Below are 17222 nucleotides of genomic sequence, written 5' to 3' on the forward strand. Positions count from 1 at the left end.
ACTTTCCAGCTGTGATTCAGTTCTCCCCTCTGGGTGGGCGGGTGGTTGGGGTCGGGACGGCCGAGGGACGGCTTACTTCCCCCAAGCCATCACCTCTAGGTGAAGGGAGCAGAGGTCTTTGTGTAGCTGGGATCCTTTCCTCCATCCTTAGCACTTCTGCCTGGAACATAGGGCCTCCATCCCTATCTGCCCCGCCAGCCTCCTAGCTCCTCTTTCTCCCAACCTGAAACCCTTAGGCTGACCCACCTGGCACTATGCATTGTGTTCCCTGACCTTCCTCCTCCTCCCCCAGCTCTCTCATTCTCTCATCTGCTCGTCTTGGGGTCCCTTCACCTAGCATTTCATGAGTCTGGGTGTATAGTTATCCACACTCCTCCCCCATCATGACCTCTTGGCCACTCCTCTCCAAGTACCCTTTATCCCTGCCTTTGTACCAGCCCCATTCCCAAGTGCCCTGACCTTTCCACACCCAGACCCCAGGAAATGACGAAGCTGACTTGCAGGTGAATAAGTCAGAGCTGAAAGGAAGGTGGTGCCTGCAGACAGCACCTCCCAGCTCCTTTAGGGCCCCCCCGCACTGTACCCATTATCAGAAAGGCCAGGTCCCAGCCCAGAGCTGGTTTAATCTCTGGCTTCTCTCTGACCTGAGTGCCCTCCCCTGGTGCCAGCCTATGCTGATCACCGTCTTCAGCCAAGGGAGCAGTACCCGTCTGGAGTCCTTAAGTGTGATGGAAAGCCCTCCCCTCCACCTCCCTGCTGGTTCCTAGCCAGGCTACCTGTCTTGATGCTAAACTGGGAGAAGCAGAGTCCATCCTGGGTTGGGGGTGGAGGGCCAGGGAAGGCAGCTTTCAAAAGACTTTCTTTCCGGGGTTGGGATTAGATTTTGCTATCCGGAAAGCAACGGGGGATTTGAGTAGGGCCTAAGACAAACAGAGGGCCAGGGTGAGGTGGCTGAAGTGTGGTGGAACAGTGGGGTGGCAGACAGGCTCTTCACAGCCCTGCGCCAGGCCAGGCCCCAGCTCCAAAGTCTGTTTATTTTTTCAACCGTTTGAGCTGAGACCCTGGAGTAGAGCCAAGGGGGGCGGGAGAGGTTTTTTGAAACCACGGAAATTTGGTTCCACCCTAAAAAGGAAAGCCATGGGGGAGCCGGTTGGGGGAAGACCTGGCTAGGGGGGTATAGAGAGAGGTTCTGGGGGGGCAGGTAGATACTGGGATCCCTTTGCCATTATTGTGGGGAGCTGGGAGGTCAGACACCTGGGTGTTCGTGCTGTTTTTGTTTTTTTGGTGGTGGGGGGACTGGCTCTTTCTACCGTGGGGGCTGGCTGTGTGGGGTGGGTAATTTGGGAATCTGGCTGGCAGCGGGGAGTGGGGGGCTGAGTGAGTGGATCTGAGGGGGCAAAGAGACCACAGGAGGAGGGTGGTTGTCAGTTTGGGCTGGTCGGAAGGGGAGGGCCACCTCCGGAAAACTGTGGTTACAGAAGGGGGAGTTGGTTCTTAGCCAACAAACCCTGGATCCCCTCTCCCCCCTCCCCCCAGCACACCAGCTGTCTCCTTTCTTTTTATACTGTGGTGGGAAGTAGAGGGGCACCCGCTGGAAAAGACATTATTTGAGGAAGATGGTCTCCCCTGCTACCTCCTTGGGGGGATGGGTCACAGCTAAGCCCTAACACCTCAGCCCTTCCCCATTCCTTGCCTCATTCCCTGGGAGCTCCTCCTAGGAGGAGGAATGTAAGTTTAACCTGCCCCTTTCTCTGTCCCATACTCACAGGATCTCTCTGTGTAGCCCCCTCCATGCTTCCTTTTTCTTTCCACTCCATTTCTGTTCTCCCAGGCTGTCTTCAGTCCTCCACCTCCTCAGTTCTCTCTACTCTACTTCCTACCTCCACAAGCCCCAGACCTCACAGGTCCCCTTTCTCTCTTTAGCCCCCTGTTCTTCCCTTTCTCCTTTCCCAAACCCCAACCATCATATCCCTTAGAACAAAGGGTCCTTTTCTGCCAAGCAGGGACCAGAGGCCTAGGGATGGCTGTGGAGGCTGGGGGTCCCCTTGGAATCTCTGTGGTGGGCAGGTGGAGTGGGGAGTGTGCAGAGCGACTATTTCTTTGTTCTGAGGAATGGAGAGGTGGCCGGCTTTGTGTGCAGGACTAGGAGTGCAGCGGAGAGGAGGGTTGGGGGAGCCCAGGAGGGAGCTAAGAGGGCTGACGGTGTTGGAGGAGAGTGGAAGAATAGGGGGTCCTCCTGGTGGTTGAGGCTTCTGGGGACATAGACAAAAATTCTAGGGGTCATGGAGGTTAGGGAGAGAGTTGAGGGGGAGGGGAGAAGTGAGGATGGGGGAAGGGAGTCTAAAGCTTAGGGAAGTCACTGAGTGACTTGCAGGAGGTTAGACAGGGCCTAGAGAAGGACCTGCTGAGGCCGACCAGAGGAGTTACAGTGGGGTCTGATCTCAGCCACTCTGGCTGTGGAATTTGACCTTGGAATCAAGGAGGGGACAGATGTGAATGTGTGCATCCCCTGTGTGCATCTTACTGGTGTGCTGGTGTGTCAGTGTGTTTGCCTGCCTGCCTGCCCTCCTAAGTCTGTGCCCAGATGCTCTGGGCCACTGTTTTGAACAGTGGTCAGCAAAGTAGGGGTTCGTGCTCTCTGGCCATGAGAAAGTAGCTTCATCCTTAGCTTCAGTTTCTGGTTGGAAGTATCGTCTAGGAGCTGAGTGAGCGGATTGGTCAGGATTTCTGAAACTGGTAAGAGAAAAGGCTGAGAGGAGCTGGCTGGACCCTTCCGGGTTTGTTTATGTCTCCTTGGGAGAGGGTGGGGGTGGGGTTGCAGGCAGCAGCTGCCCCCCTCCCAACCCAGCCGGCCTGCCCTGTGCCAGGAGGGCAGGGAGTCCTGGCACAGCTATTGTTCACTTGCACAAATGCCTGTCTGTTTGCATTGCTACCCCCCTCTCTCTCTTTCTGCTTGTCTCTCTCTCCTGGCCTGACAGGTGTGGCCGGGTAGGGGGCAGGCTGGGGTCCAGGATGCTTGGGTCTCAGGGTCCCTAACCTGATTTATTCCCTGTGGCCCTTAGCACCCCTCTTCTGTTTCACCCGTACCCACCCCCATTGCCAGTGTCTCATCTTCATTCACTAAGCAGGCATTTATTAAGTGCCTTTGTGTGTGCAGTGATGTCTTTCTGTGTTGTTTCTGGCTTTGGCATTAGTGTTTCCATTTGGCTGCCTTCCCCTCAGCCTCCTGTCTTCATCTTGTCCCGGGAAGCTCATAAAGGAGCAGGGCCTGGCTGAGACCACCCCAAGCCCTCTTCTCAGTCCCACTGCCAGCAATCCCTCACCTCTTCATTTCCCAGCCCTATAGCTCCTCCTCCAGGACTTAGTGCCCTTCATAGCCAACGGCACCTCTGCTGTCCAGAGGCTGAGCCACAGGTGACTTGAATCCCAGTAGAACACTCCACAGGCTCTCTGGTCACTATTACAGAGGGTGTGGACAGAGGTGTAACCACCTTGGGGAAGGGGCTGCTGCCGGGTGCAGCTGGAGGAGAGGTGATTCTGAGTACTCTGTGACTCTCCCAGAAGTCTTGATTTGGACATACCTGAGAGAGAAGCAAAGGCAGATGAGAGAGCTGGGCACGGTGACTCGCACCCGTAATCCTAGCATTTTGGAAGACCAAGGCAGCCGGATCGCATGAGCTCAGGAGTTTGAGACAAGCCTGGGCAACATAGTGAGCCCTCATCTCTACAAAACTACTAAGTTTTAAAAATCTATTATTACAAAAAGAAAAAGATGAGCGCTTAGGGCCTGCTTGGAGAAGCTCTACCTCGCCTGGGTAGATCTGCCTGGCCTTGCTGCCTGCTGGGAGCACAGGAAGCCAAAGTCCTAGCCTTGGCATTGCCTTCCCCTCCATGTACGTCACTGTTTCCTCATCCCTTAGCCTGGGAGACAAAGTGGAGAGAAGAAGGGAGACTTTGAGCTTTTCAGTAGAGATCCACAATGCCCTCTGCCATTGCTCCCATCTTTCTTTCTTTCTTTCTTTCTTTTTTTTTTTTTTTTGAGACAGAGTCTCAAAAAGAGGCTGGAGTGCAGTGGCGCCATCTTGGCTCACTGCAAGCTCTGCCTTCTGGGTTCACGCCATTCTCCTGCCTCAGCCTCCTGAGTAGCTGGGACTACAGGCGCCCGCCACCACACCTGGCTAATTTTTTGTATTTTTAGTAGAGACTGGGTTTCACCATGTTGGCCAGGATGGTCTCAATCTCCTGACCTCGTGATCCACCCACCTCAGCCTCCCAAAGTGGCTGGGATTACAGGCGTGAGCCACTGAGCCCGGCCTCTTTTTTTTTTTTTTTTTTGAGACGGAGTCTCACTCTGTTGCCCAGGCTGGAGTGCAGTTGCGTGATCTTGGCTCGCCGTAACCTCTACCTCCCGGGTTCAAGCAATTCTGCCTCAGCCTCCTAAGTTGTTGGGATTACAGGCACTCACCACCACACCCGGCCAATTTTTGTATTTTTCATAGAGATGGGGTTTTCGTAGAGATGGGGTTTTGACCTGGACTGAGGCTGGTCTCAAACCCTTGACCTCAAGTGATCTGCCTGCCTCGGCCTCCCAAAGTGTTAGGATTACAGGCGTGAGCCACTGCACCCAGCCCGGCCCCATCTTTCTTTCCCGAAAGTGACTGAGATCTGGGATGACAGTGGAAGGAAATTTGGGGTTGGTCTTCTGACTTCCAGAGGAAACCCTCAGGGTCTAAACTCAAAGGAAATAGGAGAGAATGGCTTAGAGCCCTTCAGGAGGAGGGAGAAAGGAGAAACAAGAAGAGACAGAAGGTTTTAAAGCTCTCATAAGGAAGGAAGAGGGTTCCCAGAGTAGGAGCCAGGGTGCTGCTGAGACCCCATGTCTTGGTCTCTATACATCCTTTCTTGCTTCTTTGCTTCCTTCCTTTTCTTTCATTTTGAGACATGTATTGGGTGCCTATTGTATACCAGGTATTGTGGTAAGGGCTTTCATGTTCTTTCTTTATCCTTGATGTAGCAGTAGTGTGGATGAAGGTGTGTAGCAAGAAGGACTTCCCATGGGATTTGTGAGAAAGAGACACAATGACTCTAGGGCTGAGCGTGGTGATTCACACCTGTAATTCCAGCACTTTGGGGAGGCCGGGGCAGGAGGATCACTTGATCCCAGGAGTTCGAGACCAGCCTGGGCAACATAGCAAGACCCTGTCTCTACAAAAAAAAATTTTTTTAAATTAGCTGAGCATTATGATGCATGCCTGTGGTCCCAGCTATTTGGAGGGCTGAGATGGAAGGATCACTTGAGCCCGGGAGATCAAGGCTGCAGTGAGCCATGATCATGCCAATGCACTCCAGTCCGAGCAACAGAGTGAGACCCTGTCTCAAAACAAAAAAAAAAAAAAAAAGAAAAAGAAAAAAAAAATGTCTCTAGATGCTGGAGAGCAAAAGACTGAACCAAGCAGGAAGGGCCTCTGAGCATTGGAGTGGGTGTTACAGATTGTGGAGCAATGGGCCCTTTTTCTTGGTGAATGGATTGGGTCTTGGAGGTAAAGGGCTGTCCTACTTGAGCGTGGGTAAATGGGAGACCAATGTGATTATCTTAAGAATACCTGGAAAAGAGTAGGACAAAGAACCAAACAAGCCCACTCACTCCACCTCTAGAGCAGGCACCACTGGTAAGCAGGCCCTGTGTCCTTCCATCCTCAGAAGCCCGAGCCCTGGGGCGGGCACAGGCGACCTCCGGGACAATAGCACTAGGCAGTGCCAGGGCCGCTTGCTGCTGGGCAGTGCCCGTGTTGGGATGTGCTGCTGCTGTGGCTGTTGCCCGCTGCTGGCCCACCTAGAGCAGGGGTCACTTCGAGAGAGGGTGAGTGTTGGGAGATGGAGGAGGCAGGGCCCAGAGTACCAGGGCTGTCTGTGGAACATTGATGCCAGAGAGGGGAAGGGCCACTAGAGACCCTGTTCTCTGGCTCCCCCAGTCCTCTCCCTCCATTTGCCACTCCATCTGAGCTGGTCGAACAGATGAGTGTTTGTGGATGCCACAGGGGGAGGGTGGAGGGCAAAGGGCAGAGGTAAGGTGTGGAAGAGGGTACTTGTAGCGGCACTGGGGCAGAGCTGCAGCACTGCCCATTCTGGAGTGACCTTGGTCCAGTCATGTTGTTTTTTTAATACTGTTTTCAGTTGCTTGCTTTTACTTACGTTTTTATTTTTATTTTTTATAGAGATGGGTCTCGCTGTGTTGCTCAGGCTGTTCTCAAACTCCTGGCCTCAAGTGATCCTCCCATCTCAGCCCCACAAAGTGCTGGGATTACAGGTGTGAGCCACCTCGCCGGCCTCTTGCTTTTAATTCAAATGTGATATGTGCTCAAACTTTTGGTTTTTGTTGTATAGAAGGATGGGAGGGCAGGAGAGGAGGAGAAAAGGGAAAATGTATGGCAGTGGGAAGAGATATTTGGACTTGGTATTTGAGGTCCTGTGAGGTTATTATTCAAAGGTGAATTTGAACTTCTTTTTTTTTTTTGAGACAGAGTCTCACTCTGTGGCCCAGGCTGGAGTGCAGTGGCCCAATCTCAACTCACTGCAGCTTCCAACCTCCCCGGTTCAAGCGATTCTCCTGCCTCAGCCTCCCAAGTAGCTGGGATTACGGGTGCCCGCCACCACGCCCAGCTAATTTTTTGTATTTTTAGTAGAAACAGGGTTTCACCATGTTGGCCAGGCTGGTCTCGAACTCCTGACCTCGGGTGATCCACCTGCTTCGGCCTCCCAAAGTGCTGGGATTATGGGATTACAGGTGTGAGCCACCACACCCAACCTGAATTCGAACTTCTAAAGAGCTTAATTTGGCACAAGATAGGTGGAGGTTAGACCAAAGGGAGCATTTTCTAGTGGTCCAGGCAGGTACGTATCAGAATAGAAAAAAGGAGGCCAGAACAGTTTAGAGGTTTGAGTTCGAGGCTAGAGGCAGCTCAGCTTCCTGAATAAGCCTAGGTAGAGGAGCAGTTGGCCTGCGTGAGGAGGAGGGGAAGAGAGGCTGTGGGCGGGAGAGGAGAACAGTGGCGGAGAAGCAAGGCTGAGAAAGGGAAGGCAGAGCGGGAGGAGCCCAGGAGGGAGACCCTGGGAGGAGAAGGGAGGACATGGAGAGACCACAAGACAGGAGGAGGATGCGAACAATAGATGATTGGGGATGAGGAGGATGCATAAGGGGAGAAGGGATTGACCCCAAGACCTCTGGGCTCTGGACATCATCAGGCAAACCTGGAGCTTGAGAGGAGAAGCAGGAAAGAGAAGGATCTTGGGCCACCAGGAAGCTCTGAGACCCTAGGCACTGTAGCCCCATGCCCTCTGTCCCTGCACTGTTGACTCAGCCCCTCCGCACTTCCCCTTTCTACCCTTTTCTGCCCCAAGCACCAGGGCCGTGCATCTCTTCCCCTCCTCCACCTCTCAGCTGCTAGCGTGGCCTCGGCTGAGTCAGTACTGGTCTCCTAGAGTCCGGGCTGAGTGCTTCCCGCTGAGCTGTAATCCTCTGTCCCCAGCCCAGGTCCTCTGACTTGGGGCTTCTGGATCTGGCAGATCTGGATCCCTCAGCCATCTGGATCCTGCTCTTTGATTTCTGAGAGCCTGAGAAACCTTGGAGGGAGTGGTCTTCTCAGCTTCTAGTCCTGCTCTAAGAGGGGAGGGAAAATCCAGAGATCGGAGGTCATAACTGAGGAAGGTCCTAGAATAGTGGGAAGAGTGATATCCCCCTCTTCTCACCTTCTTAGGCTTTTTGGGAATCGCAGGGGCTTAAAGAGGGACAGATAGGAGGTCAGGGAGAGTGACTTGACTTGCAGAGGCAGGGGCACTGGGGGAAATGGGAGACAGCAGAGTTGGGAAACGCTGGCTCAGAGGCTCTGAGGAAGGTGTGCACCATCTCTGCGGAGACCAACACTGAAGGATGAAGGGTAGATGTCAGAAAGGACTTCCTAGGATGGGAGAGACCAGTTGGGTGAGGAGCAATTGAGGAAACTCTCCTAGGTTTTAACTCTGGAGAGTAGTATGAGAGGGATAAAAGTTAGACTGCAGGAGAGATTTTCCGCTGGAAGCAACCGAGATGGCTGGCTGAGCTTACTTACTTAAAGATTCCAGAGCGGAAGAGTGACCCAAAGGCAGCTGCCCTCACCTTAAGGTTAGTAGGGGACATGCTGCCTCCCAGACAGGCCCTGTGTGTTGAGGCTGAAGGTTGGTGAAAAGAGTTAGAGGTCTGGGATCCTGATCCCTGGGTTGAGGGTGGCAGGGGAGGCATTCTGCCCCCTTCAGCCAATCTAATAAGGGGATCTCCTGCCCCCCCACTGTGACTGCCACAGAGACAGCGGCTCCAACACTGGTTGTCATGGTTATAAGAGGAGCTAACTCCCATAGATTGGAAAGCGCTGGTGAGCTGGCACCCTCCGCTTCGCCTGCTCTCCCCTCCTCTCTGCGCATCTTCCCCCTAGCACAGAGAGGAGAGTACAGCAGCTCGGGGGCGAGCAGAGCTAGGGCTGGGAAGGTGGAGTGAGGACGCAGAGACCTAGAGCCAGGGAGATGAGTGGCAACAGGAGGCAGCCCAGCCGCAGGGGCCAGGTAGGTCAGGGACCCAGAACCCATCCGGGCTGGCCGCCCTAGAGCCTGGCCTGGTCATTCCTGGACAGCTGCCTCTGACACTCAGTTGCAGGCTCTGCTTTAGGAACTGGTGTCTTTCCAGCATCCTCAGGCTGGCATTTCTTCCTTGCCTCTGCCCCCAGCCTGTCTCTCTGGACTTCAGGCACCCCGGCATTTTCCAGCCTCACTTCCTCTCCCTCTCATCCCTTCCACAGACCCGGGAAAAGGAGAAGATGAAGGAAGCCAAGGATGCCCGCTATACCAATGGGCACCTCTTCACCACCATCTCAGTTTCAGGCATGACCATGTGCTATGCCTGTAACAAGAGCATCACAGCCAAGGAAGCCCTCATCTGCCCAAGTAAGTTGTTTGGACCCTGAGAGTCACCCAGACTCGGTGCCCACTGACCCTGATCTTTTCATCTGTTTTTTCTGCCTGGATCTATGAGGGTCACTCTTCTCTCTGATCTCCGGCTGGGCACAAATGCCAGGGCCAGATGCTTGATCCCTTGCTCCCTGTCCTCACACTGAGGGGTGGTGGCTGTTGGAATATGGCATAAACCGGACTATCTGGGAATGTGGGGGAGGGGAGGCTGAGCTGGCTCCTCTTGCAGCTGTCATCCACCAGGCACCCCCCTTGCTCCCCGAACAGCTGCTAAGGGTTAGGGGAACTGATTGGAGAAGGAGCAGGAATGTTGTATGTGTGGAGGGGGTGGGGTGGGGGTGATAGAGGAACTGGGTGGAAAGCTGCCAGCCTTGCAGCTGGCTCTGCCCATCTTGCTGGGCAGAGCTGGGCATTCAGGACTTCACAGTCCCCTTGCCCCTTTCTTTCTATTGACTATGGTCAATAGAAATCTCTGCTGTTTCAAGCAGAAGATGGGATTAGGAGCCTTCATCTCAAATTTCTAGTGAGAAAGAGGGAATGTAGCAGGGCTGTGTGCATTGGGGGGCAGGGGTTAGAATTCCTGCCCTTCATCCACATCTGAGTGTGGCCCTGTCTTTAGGGAGTATAAGCCAGGAATTCTTTCCTTCCCCAGTATACAGAGGGCTCCTGCTGCCCCCTCTCCCTCAGTTCCTCCTGAAGTTATGGCAGAGATGCCTCTGATTAGAGCAGGATTGAAGGTATTGTGACATGCTGCTGAATAGTGGACAAAAGCTCTAGCCTGTAAATCTTATGGAACTATGGAACTTGGGGAAGGAACCCCCAGAAAGAACCAGTGATGGGCAGCCTGCTCAGGTCCCCTTCCAAGCTGTGGAAGCTTTGTCATTTTGCTCTTCACAATAAACCTTGCTACCGCTCAAAAAAAAAAAAAAAAAGAAAAGAAAAGAAAAGAAAACAACCCATGAAGGCTCCCTACTTTCCGCACTGTTCAATTTAGAGTTGTGAGGATGAGGAGGGAACCCCAATCTAGATCCCTGTAGAGACCTGACAAAATTCCCAATCCGGAAGCTTGTTGCCAGGGGAACAGGGGAGGTGGGCAGCACTATTTTGAGAGCAGGTGGAAAGCGGAGGTTCGATCCAGAGAGCTGAGTGTTGGGGGGAGGAGAAGGGAGCTTCAGGGGGGTGGGGGCAGCTGCAACCCCCACTTCTGTCTGCCCCCTCTGCTCCACCCAGTTTGCCTTGTATTTGTGGAAGTGAGCGTGGTGCTGGGTATTGTCTGAAAAAGTTAGCAGAGTTTCCGGTGTTGTTGGATGGGGAAGGGGAAGCTGGAGAGGGCCAGGAGCTGAGGGCATGTCTGGGAAGGGCACGGCCCAGGGTCGCAGTGCCTAGGCTCAGCGAATCCTCCTTTCTTCTTCTCTCCTACCCCATGGCAAGGTGGGGTGGAGGATGGCGGAGAAGCAGATGGAGTGTGGGAGCTGTGGATTTGCCTGAGTTGGGGGAACAGGACTCCCTGGGCCTGGAAGGGAGAAGGCCAGGCTTGGTGGGGAGGCGCCTGTCCCTTCTTTACCACTGGAGCCACCAGCCTTGGAGCTGTTGAGGCCCAGCCAGAGTGCAGGGCATGCGGTGCAAGGGAGGGAGCACAGCCTCTGGATTCAGGCCACCGCAGTGTAAACCCCAGCTCTCCCACTGGCCATGTGACCTCTGACGGATAGTTCAGCCACTCCAGGACAGGTTCCTCATACGTGAAATGAGGATAACTGAATCTCCCTCCATGGGTGGTTAGGATTAAGTAAATGTGGAACATTTGCTATTATAAAAGCTCAGGGAATGTAAATTTCCCCTCTGCCCCTAGCCCCCATCCCGGCTGCCTCTGTGCCATCTTCTGTTCTGTGGGAGTCCTCTCTTCCATCTGCCATTCGCAACCACCTTCGTGCTTCTTGAGCTCATCTCTGGCAGCCAGTGACCCCTGCTCCCCTCTGGTCCACCCTTCAGGCCACCTTGGGGTCAGGATTGCCCATCCCACTTGATTGTTTAATTTCATTCAGCACCTATACCCCCTCACTTCATTTCCTGCTTGAAGGAAGAGGGAGGTGGGAGGAGAGGGACTGGGGTGTGGTAATGGCCCAGAAGTCGGGGTAGGGGGGAGAGTCCCTGAGGACTGTGTGGCCAGGAGGAGATGGGTGTCTGCATGTGGGTGTGTCCCTTCCTGTACCACCCGGCCCTCCCTTCACCCTCTCTACCCCACCCTCCCAGCCTGCAATGTGACTATCCACAACCGCTGTAAAGACACCCTCGCCAACTGTACCAAGGTCAAGCAGAAGGTGAGACGGCAGGGAGGGCAGAGGGCTGGGGGAGAGGGTAGTGAGTGTGTGGTACCCTCATGCCTTTTCCATTCATTCCCTACCCTGTGTTTCTCACCACCCCACCTCCTCACCAAGGGGCAGCCCAGACCCTCAACCCCAGGCCTCGGGCCCCAAGTAGGCCGGGCCTGTTGCTGCAGACATGTCCCCGCAGCACTGGGCTCAACCACCCTGATCCCCTTAACTACAGTGCCAGCTTTCTCCTAAGGGGGCCGGCCACCTAGCTCCTGCCCCATGCCTCTTTGGGTGATCCTTGGGTGATAGCCATTCTTGGTATCTCTCTCCTGCTCTCTGTCTCACAGCAACAGAAAGCAGCCCTGCTGAAGAACAACACTGCCTTGCAGTCCGTCTCTCTGCGAAGTAAGAGTGAGTAGTTGGGGAGTGGAGGAGGTCCCCTAAGACCCTGGACCCCAGGCTGCTCAACCTATGGACTCTGCTGCCCCACTAAGGTTGTTCCCAGGCACAGCGCCTTCCTCTTCTCAATTGGAAGCAGATAGTGGGGGCCTAGGGGATGGTTCAGACTCTTGGACTTAGGGACAGGAGGGAGAGTCCAAATGGGCATGAGGGCTGGGGATGGGTGGTCGCCTGAGCCTGGCCACAGCCTGTATTTTTATCAGTTATTTACACTGCATTTTGGGAGTGTTGGTAGCAGCTGTCAAGTGTCAATTCAGACAGCTTTGATGTGACAGAAGGAGTATGGTCCTTAGGTATAAAGAGCAGAGCCTCAGTCCCTACCTAACCATTACCCAAGTCACCCTGGACAAGTCTTTTTGCCTTTCTGAGCTCCTGTTTGTTCATAGGCTTATGTCAGGGAGGAGATAAGTAAGAAAAAGCTCTTTGTGAACATTAGCGTGTTACACAAATGTAAGGTGGCATTCTCATTATCATCTTTCTTGACTAGAGGGGGCTGAGGTGGAGTGAGAGGATGCCTCATTCCTCATTGAGGAGCCTGGGAGGCCTCAATCCTGGAAAGCACCAGAGTCTGATGTTTGCCTGCTGGGCATCTCTCCCTCACAGCAACCATCCGGGAGCGGCCAAGCTCGGCCATCTACCCCTCCGACAGCTTCCGGCAGTCCCTCCTAGGCTCCCGCCGTGGCCGCTCCTCCTTGTCTTTAGCCAAGAGTGTTTCCACCACCAACATTGCTGGGTGAGCCTCTGTTTGGGGAAAGGGGCAGCGAGACAGTGTGGCAGTGGAGACCAAGGGCGTGCCGAGAGGTCCCTTTCCATTCCTGAGTTCAGAACTGTAGCTAGACAAATAAGGAGAACTTAGGGGGGCTGCCTCTTGGATCCTGGCTTTTGTTCCCTACCTGGGAAGGGGTCTCTTGCCCATCTGGGGGTGATGTAGACAGCCTCCACTTTCTTCAGACATTTCAATGATGAGTCTCCCCTGGGGCTGCGCCGGATCCTCTCACAGTCCACAGACTCCCTCAACATGCGGAACCGAACCCTATCAGTGGAATCCCTCATTGACGAAGGTGAGCAGGCCTGGGCCCAGGGGAGCCCTGAGGAAGATGAAGAGGGGCTGGGGATGAGGGGCTGGTAGGAGTAGCCTGGAAGGGCAAGGAGGGAAGGGATCTAGAGAAGGGCCAGGGACCCAGGAAAGGGAACTCAAGACCTCTGAGTTGCTTGCCCTGCAAATGTCCAGCAGAGGTAATCTACAATGAGCTGATGAGTGACTTTGAGATGGATGAGAAGGACTTTGCAGCTGACTCCTGGAGCCTTGCTGTGGACAGCAGCTTCCTGCAGCAGCATAAAAAGGAGGTGATGAAGCAGCAGGATGTCATCTATGGTGAGCCAAGACCACCCTAGTCTTCCTCTTCCTTCACCAGGTCCTGTTTACGTCCTTCTTGGGTTTTTTTTCTTTTTTGTTTTTTTGAGATAGAGTCTCACTCTCTCAACCAGGCTGAAGTGCAGTGGCATGATCTCGGCTCACTGCAACCTCCACCTCCCAGGTTCAAGCGATTCTCATTACAGGTGCCTGCCACCATGCCGGCTAATGTTTGCATTTTTAGTAGAGACAGGGGTTTCATCATGTTAGCCCTGCTGGTCTCAAACTCCTGACTTCAGATGATCCGCCCGCCTCAGCCTCCCAAAGTGCTGGGATTACAGACGTGAGCCACCGCACTTGGCTGTGTCCTTCTTTCTACCAGCACCTACCTCTCAAAACCCTTTCCCTTATATCCTCTTGGCCTACAAGACCCTGCCTGGTATCCCACAGGTTGCCCACTAGGTCCCCACTTCTTGATGCTGTTGGTCTCCAACGCCCTCTCTTTATCCCTTCTTTATCTCAATCTTCAGTCTTTACTCTGCGCTTATTCCATGCTTAACACCGTGCTGGAGACTGTGGGAAGCCTTGACATGTAGAAGACATATGGTTCTTACCCTAAAATAGCTCACAGCTTGAGATGATAAGGTGTAAAGATAAAAAATGGAACTGGGCGTGGTGGCTCATGCCTATAATCTCAGCGATTTGGGAGGCCGAGGTGGGAGGATCACTTGACGCCAGGATTTTGAGACCAACCTGGGCCATAAAGCAAGACCTCTGTCTCTCAAAAATATTTTTAAGAACTAGTCAGGTGTGGTGGCATGTGCCTATAGTCCCAGCTACTTGGAAGGCTGAGACAGGAGGATTACTTGAGCCCAGGAGTTCGAGGCTGCAGTGAGTTCTCATTGTGCCACTACACTCCAGCCTGAGCACCAGAGCAAGACCTCATTTCTGGGGGAAAAAAAAATAATAATAAATTTTTTAAAAGATAAAAATGATTAGAAAATGATCTTAGATCATAATAATGCAGAATATTAACCTGGAAGGTACCTTGAAAACCTCACATGAACTGTGAGGTCCTTATCCTAGGGCCCTACCAGTTTTAGCCAAGTCAGGGTAGAGGCCAAATGTCCCATTGTCCCCCACAGAGCTAATCCAGACAGAGCTGCACCACGTGAGGACACTGAAGATCATGACCCGCCTCTTCCGCACGGGGATGCTGGAAGAGCTACAGTTGGAGCCGGGAGTGGTCCAGGGCCTGTTCCCCTGCGTGGACGAGCTCAGTGACATCCACACACGCTTCCTTAGCCAGCTATTAGAACGCCGACGCCAAGCCCTGTGCCCTGGCAGTACCCGGAACTTTGTCATTCAGCGCTTGGGTGATCTGCTTATCAGCCAGGTGGGAAAAGGCAGGACTCCTGGGTGACATTCGTGGAAGGAGGTGTGACTGGGTTGGGCATTTCTTGGGTCTAAACTCTAGGGGTTGGAGGGGAGCCAGGGAGAGCTGGAGAAATAGGAAGCCAGTGTATTTGGCAGGAGGCCAGAGGTGTGTCCAGTGGGTAAAGTGTGGCTTTGGGGGAATGCTGACCTAGCCTTGCTCCACCAACTTCTAGTTCTCAGGTCCTAGCGCGGAGCAGATGCGTAAGACCTACTCGGAGTTCTGCAGCCGCCACACCAAGGCCTTAAAGCTCTATAAGGAGCTGTATGCCCGAGATAAACGCTTCCAGCAATTCATCCGGGTGAGCAGACCTCTCCAGATCCCATACTCATGACCCAAACCCACGCCCCCGACTCACGGAGGTAGTGCCTGTGAGCTGCACCCACATGGAGGTCAGGCATTCGCCACCCGTGCGGACCATCCACATGTGGATCCTGTCAGCAGGAACCCCTCAGAATGCTAGAGCACGCTGTGGTAGTTTCCCAAGTACTTTTCGCTCCTTCAGTTGGTCCTCACAACAAACCTATGGCGTTGTTATCCCCATTTTCCAGATGTGTCACTTAGGCCAGTGCGAGGTAAATGGCCACAGTAGGGCCAGCACCAGAGCTCAGGCACCAGGCCTTTCCATTGCCCTCCCCTCTGGCCCTGAGCCCTGCCTCCTCCCTTGTAGAAAGTGACCCGCTCTGCCGTGCTCAAGCGGCACGGGGTACAGGAGTGCATCCTGCTGGTGACTCAGCGCATCACCAAGTACCCAGTACTCATCAGCCGCATCCTGCAGCATTCCCACGGTGAGTAGGCAGGCCCAGGAGAGGGCCGCTGGGAGACAGCCACCTGGGGTGAGGAAAGGCTCGGGATGACCACAGGAAGGGTGGGGTCAGGTGTGAAACCCTGGGCAGCCCCTAAAGTGGAATCAAGACACGATGGGAACGAAACGGGGGTGTGAGTGAAGCTGGTTGAGCCGTCCCCCATGCCAACCCCCGGTGCCAGGGATCGAGGAGGAACGCCAGGACCTGACCACAGCACTGGGGCTAGTGAAGGAGCTGCTGTCCAATGTGGACCAGGATATTTATGAGCTGGAGAAAGGGGCCCGTCTGCAGGAGATCTACAACCGCATGGACCCTCGGGCCCAAACCCCAGTGCCTGGCAAGGGCCCCTTTGGCCGAGAGGAACTTCTGCGGCGCAAACTCATCCACGATGGCTGCCTGCTCTGGAAGACAGCAACGGGGCGCTTCAAAGGTCAGACCTGCTTGGCAGACTAGGCAGGAGTTCAAAGTCAGATGGAGAGTGGGAGATGCCTTCAGGCCTTAGAATCAACCTCTTTTTATGCAGCCCATACGACAGTGAGACTCAGTGGGAGAGAAAAATGGGGTCTCTGTGGCAGCAAAAGCCTGAATTCTGTAGTTAACTTTGTGAACCATACAGGGCCTTCCCTCTCAGTATTTTATCATCTCTTTGGTCCTTGCATGCCCAGAGAGCTACTAGTTTTACTGAGGAAGACAAAGAAGCTCTCAGACTGGAGGACAGGATCAGTTGTTACCCCCGCCTGGAATCCCAGCTACCAGGGATGGGAGTAAGCAGGAGCTTTGGGGAGTGCAGCCAGAGGAGGCCCAGAGGAGGGGACTGAGCCGGTGAAGGAGAGGCAGGGAGGAGAAGAGACAGCGGGGCAGAGGGGGCAGATCAGGGGCCAAGGCACACTTTCCCAGGTTCTCTTTCCAGAATTTGTCTGCACTGGTAAAGTCTTTCTCACCTAAATCAAAGCAAGAGAATAGCAGGCCTTGGCTTTGGGGATGAGATGTGAGGGACAATAGGAAACTGTAATACCTGAGGCTCCTGAGGCCAGAGCCTGCCTGAGCCTCTGGACCTATGTCATGAAATCCCTGCTCCCTGGGTTTGGATATTGTCAGTCTTCACCAGCCTCTTTCCTTTATCCCTTTCTCTCCTTCCCATCCCTCCCACGCAGCAGCTAAGAATATAAACCATAGGGGATTAAAAATAGCAAGGCTGGAGAGCGTTATTTCTGAAGCATTTAGCAAAAGCCCTCCCCTTCTGTGTGCCCACAGTTTAGTAAAATCCCCAAGGGCAAAGGGGGAGTGTATGTTTTCTCTCTCTCTTTTTTTTTTTTTTTTTAGAAACAGGGTCTCGCTTTGTTGCTCAGGCTGGGATGCAGTGGTGCAGTCATAGCTCACTGTAACTCAAAATTCCTGGGCTCAAGTGATTCTTCTGCCTTACTTAGACTCCTGAGTAACTGGGACTACAGACCTGCACCACCACACCCAGCACATTTTAAAATTTTTTGTAGAGACAAGATCTTGCTATGTTGCCCAGGCTAGTCTTGCTCAAACTCCTGGCCTCAAGTGATTGTCCTGCCTCAGCCTCCCAAAGTGCTGGGATTGTAAATGCGAGCCACTATGCCTGGCCCTGTGTGTTTTCTTGATTGTGACATTCAGGTTTTTTGGAATTGATTTTTGTTTCCTCCCTCAGTCTTGGAGTGCTGATCCCATAGGATCTGAGAGCTTGGAGTGTGCAGCAGAGAAGGAAATTGAAGCAGGGGTCTGCTGGGGTTGAAGGAGACGGATGGGTGAGGGATGGTCTTTCAGTCCTCTACGAGAGGAAGGAAACTTTCTCCCTCCCTACCAAGTTCAAAATTAGAAGTGGGAATATGTCAGGA

General features: G+C 53.6%; 1 protein-coding gene across 50 annotated transcripts in view; it reads left to right on the top strand.

The window, feature by feature from the left end:
* Nucleotides 1–17222, top strand: part of ARHGEF2 (Rho/Rac guanine nucleotide exchange factor 2) — a 68656-nt gene that overhangs the window by 36628 nt on the left and 14806 nt on the right. For 17 of the 50 annotated variants that reach the window (XR_012413598.1, XM_015455896.4, XM_073993026.1 and 14 more), the window contains 10 exons: nt 8826–8970; nt 11245–11312; nt 11654–11717; nt 12369–12498; nt 12717–12826; nt 12997–13140; nt 14265–14515; nt 14730–14855; nt 15225–15342; nt 15542–15790. Coding sequence is in view for 49 of the 50 variants with exons in the window: in XM_015455896.4 (XP_015311382.3) it covers nt 8826–8970; nt 11245–11312; nt 11654–11717; nt 12369–12498; nt 12717–12826; nt 12997–13140; nt 14265–14515; nt 14730–14855; nt 15225–15342; nt 15542–15790 (1405 nt within the window). In the remaining variant the exon portion in view is untranslated. Of the gene's footprint in view, nt 1–8500; nt 8593–8825; nt 8971–11244; nt 11313–11653; nt 11718–12368; nt 12499–12716; nt 12827–12996; nt 13141–14264; nt 14516–14729; nt 14856–15224; nt 15343–15541; nt 15791–17222 lie in introns of those variants that run through there. The other 33 variants (XM_073993024.1, XM_073993031.1, XM_073993099.1 and 30 more) reach the window with 7 other exon arrangements.

The sequence above is a fragment of the Macaca fascicularis genome, chromosome 1, assembly GCF_037993035.2.
Source record: "Macaca fascicularis isolate 582-1 chromosome 1, T2T-MFA8v1.1".
Taxonomy (NCBI): domain Eukaryota; kingdom Metazoa; phylum Chordata; class Mammalia; order Primates; family Cercopithecidae; genus Macaca; species Macaca fascicularis.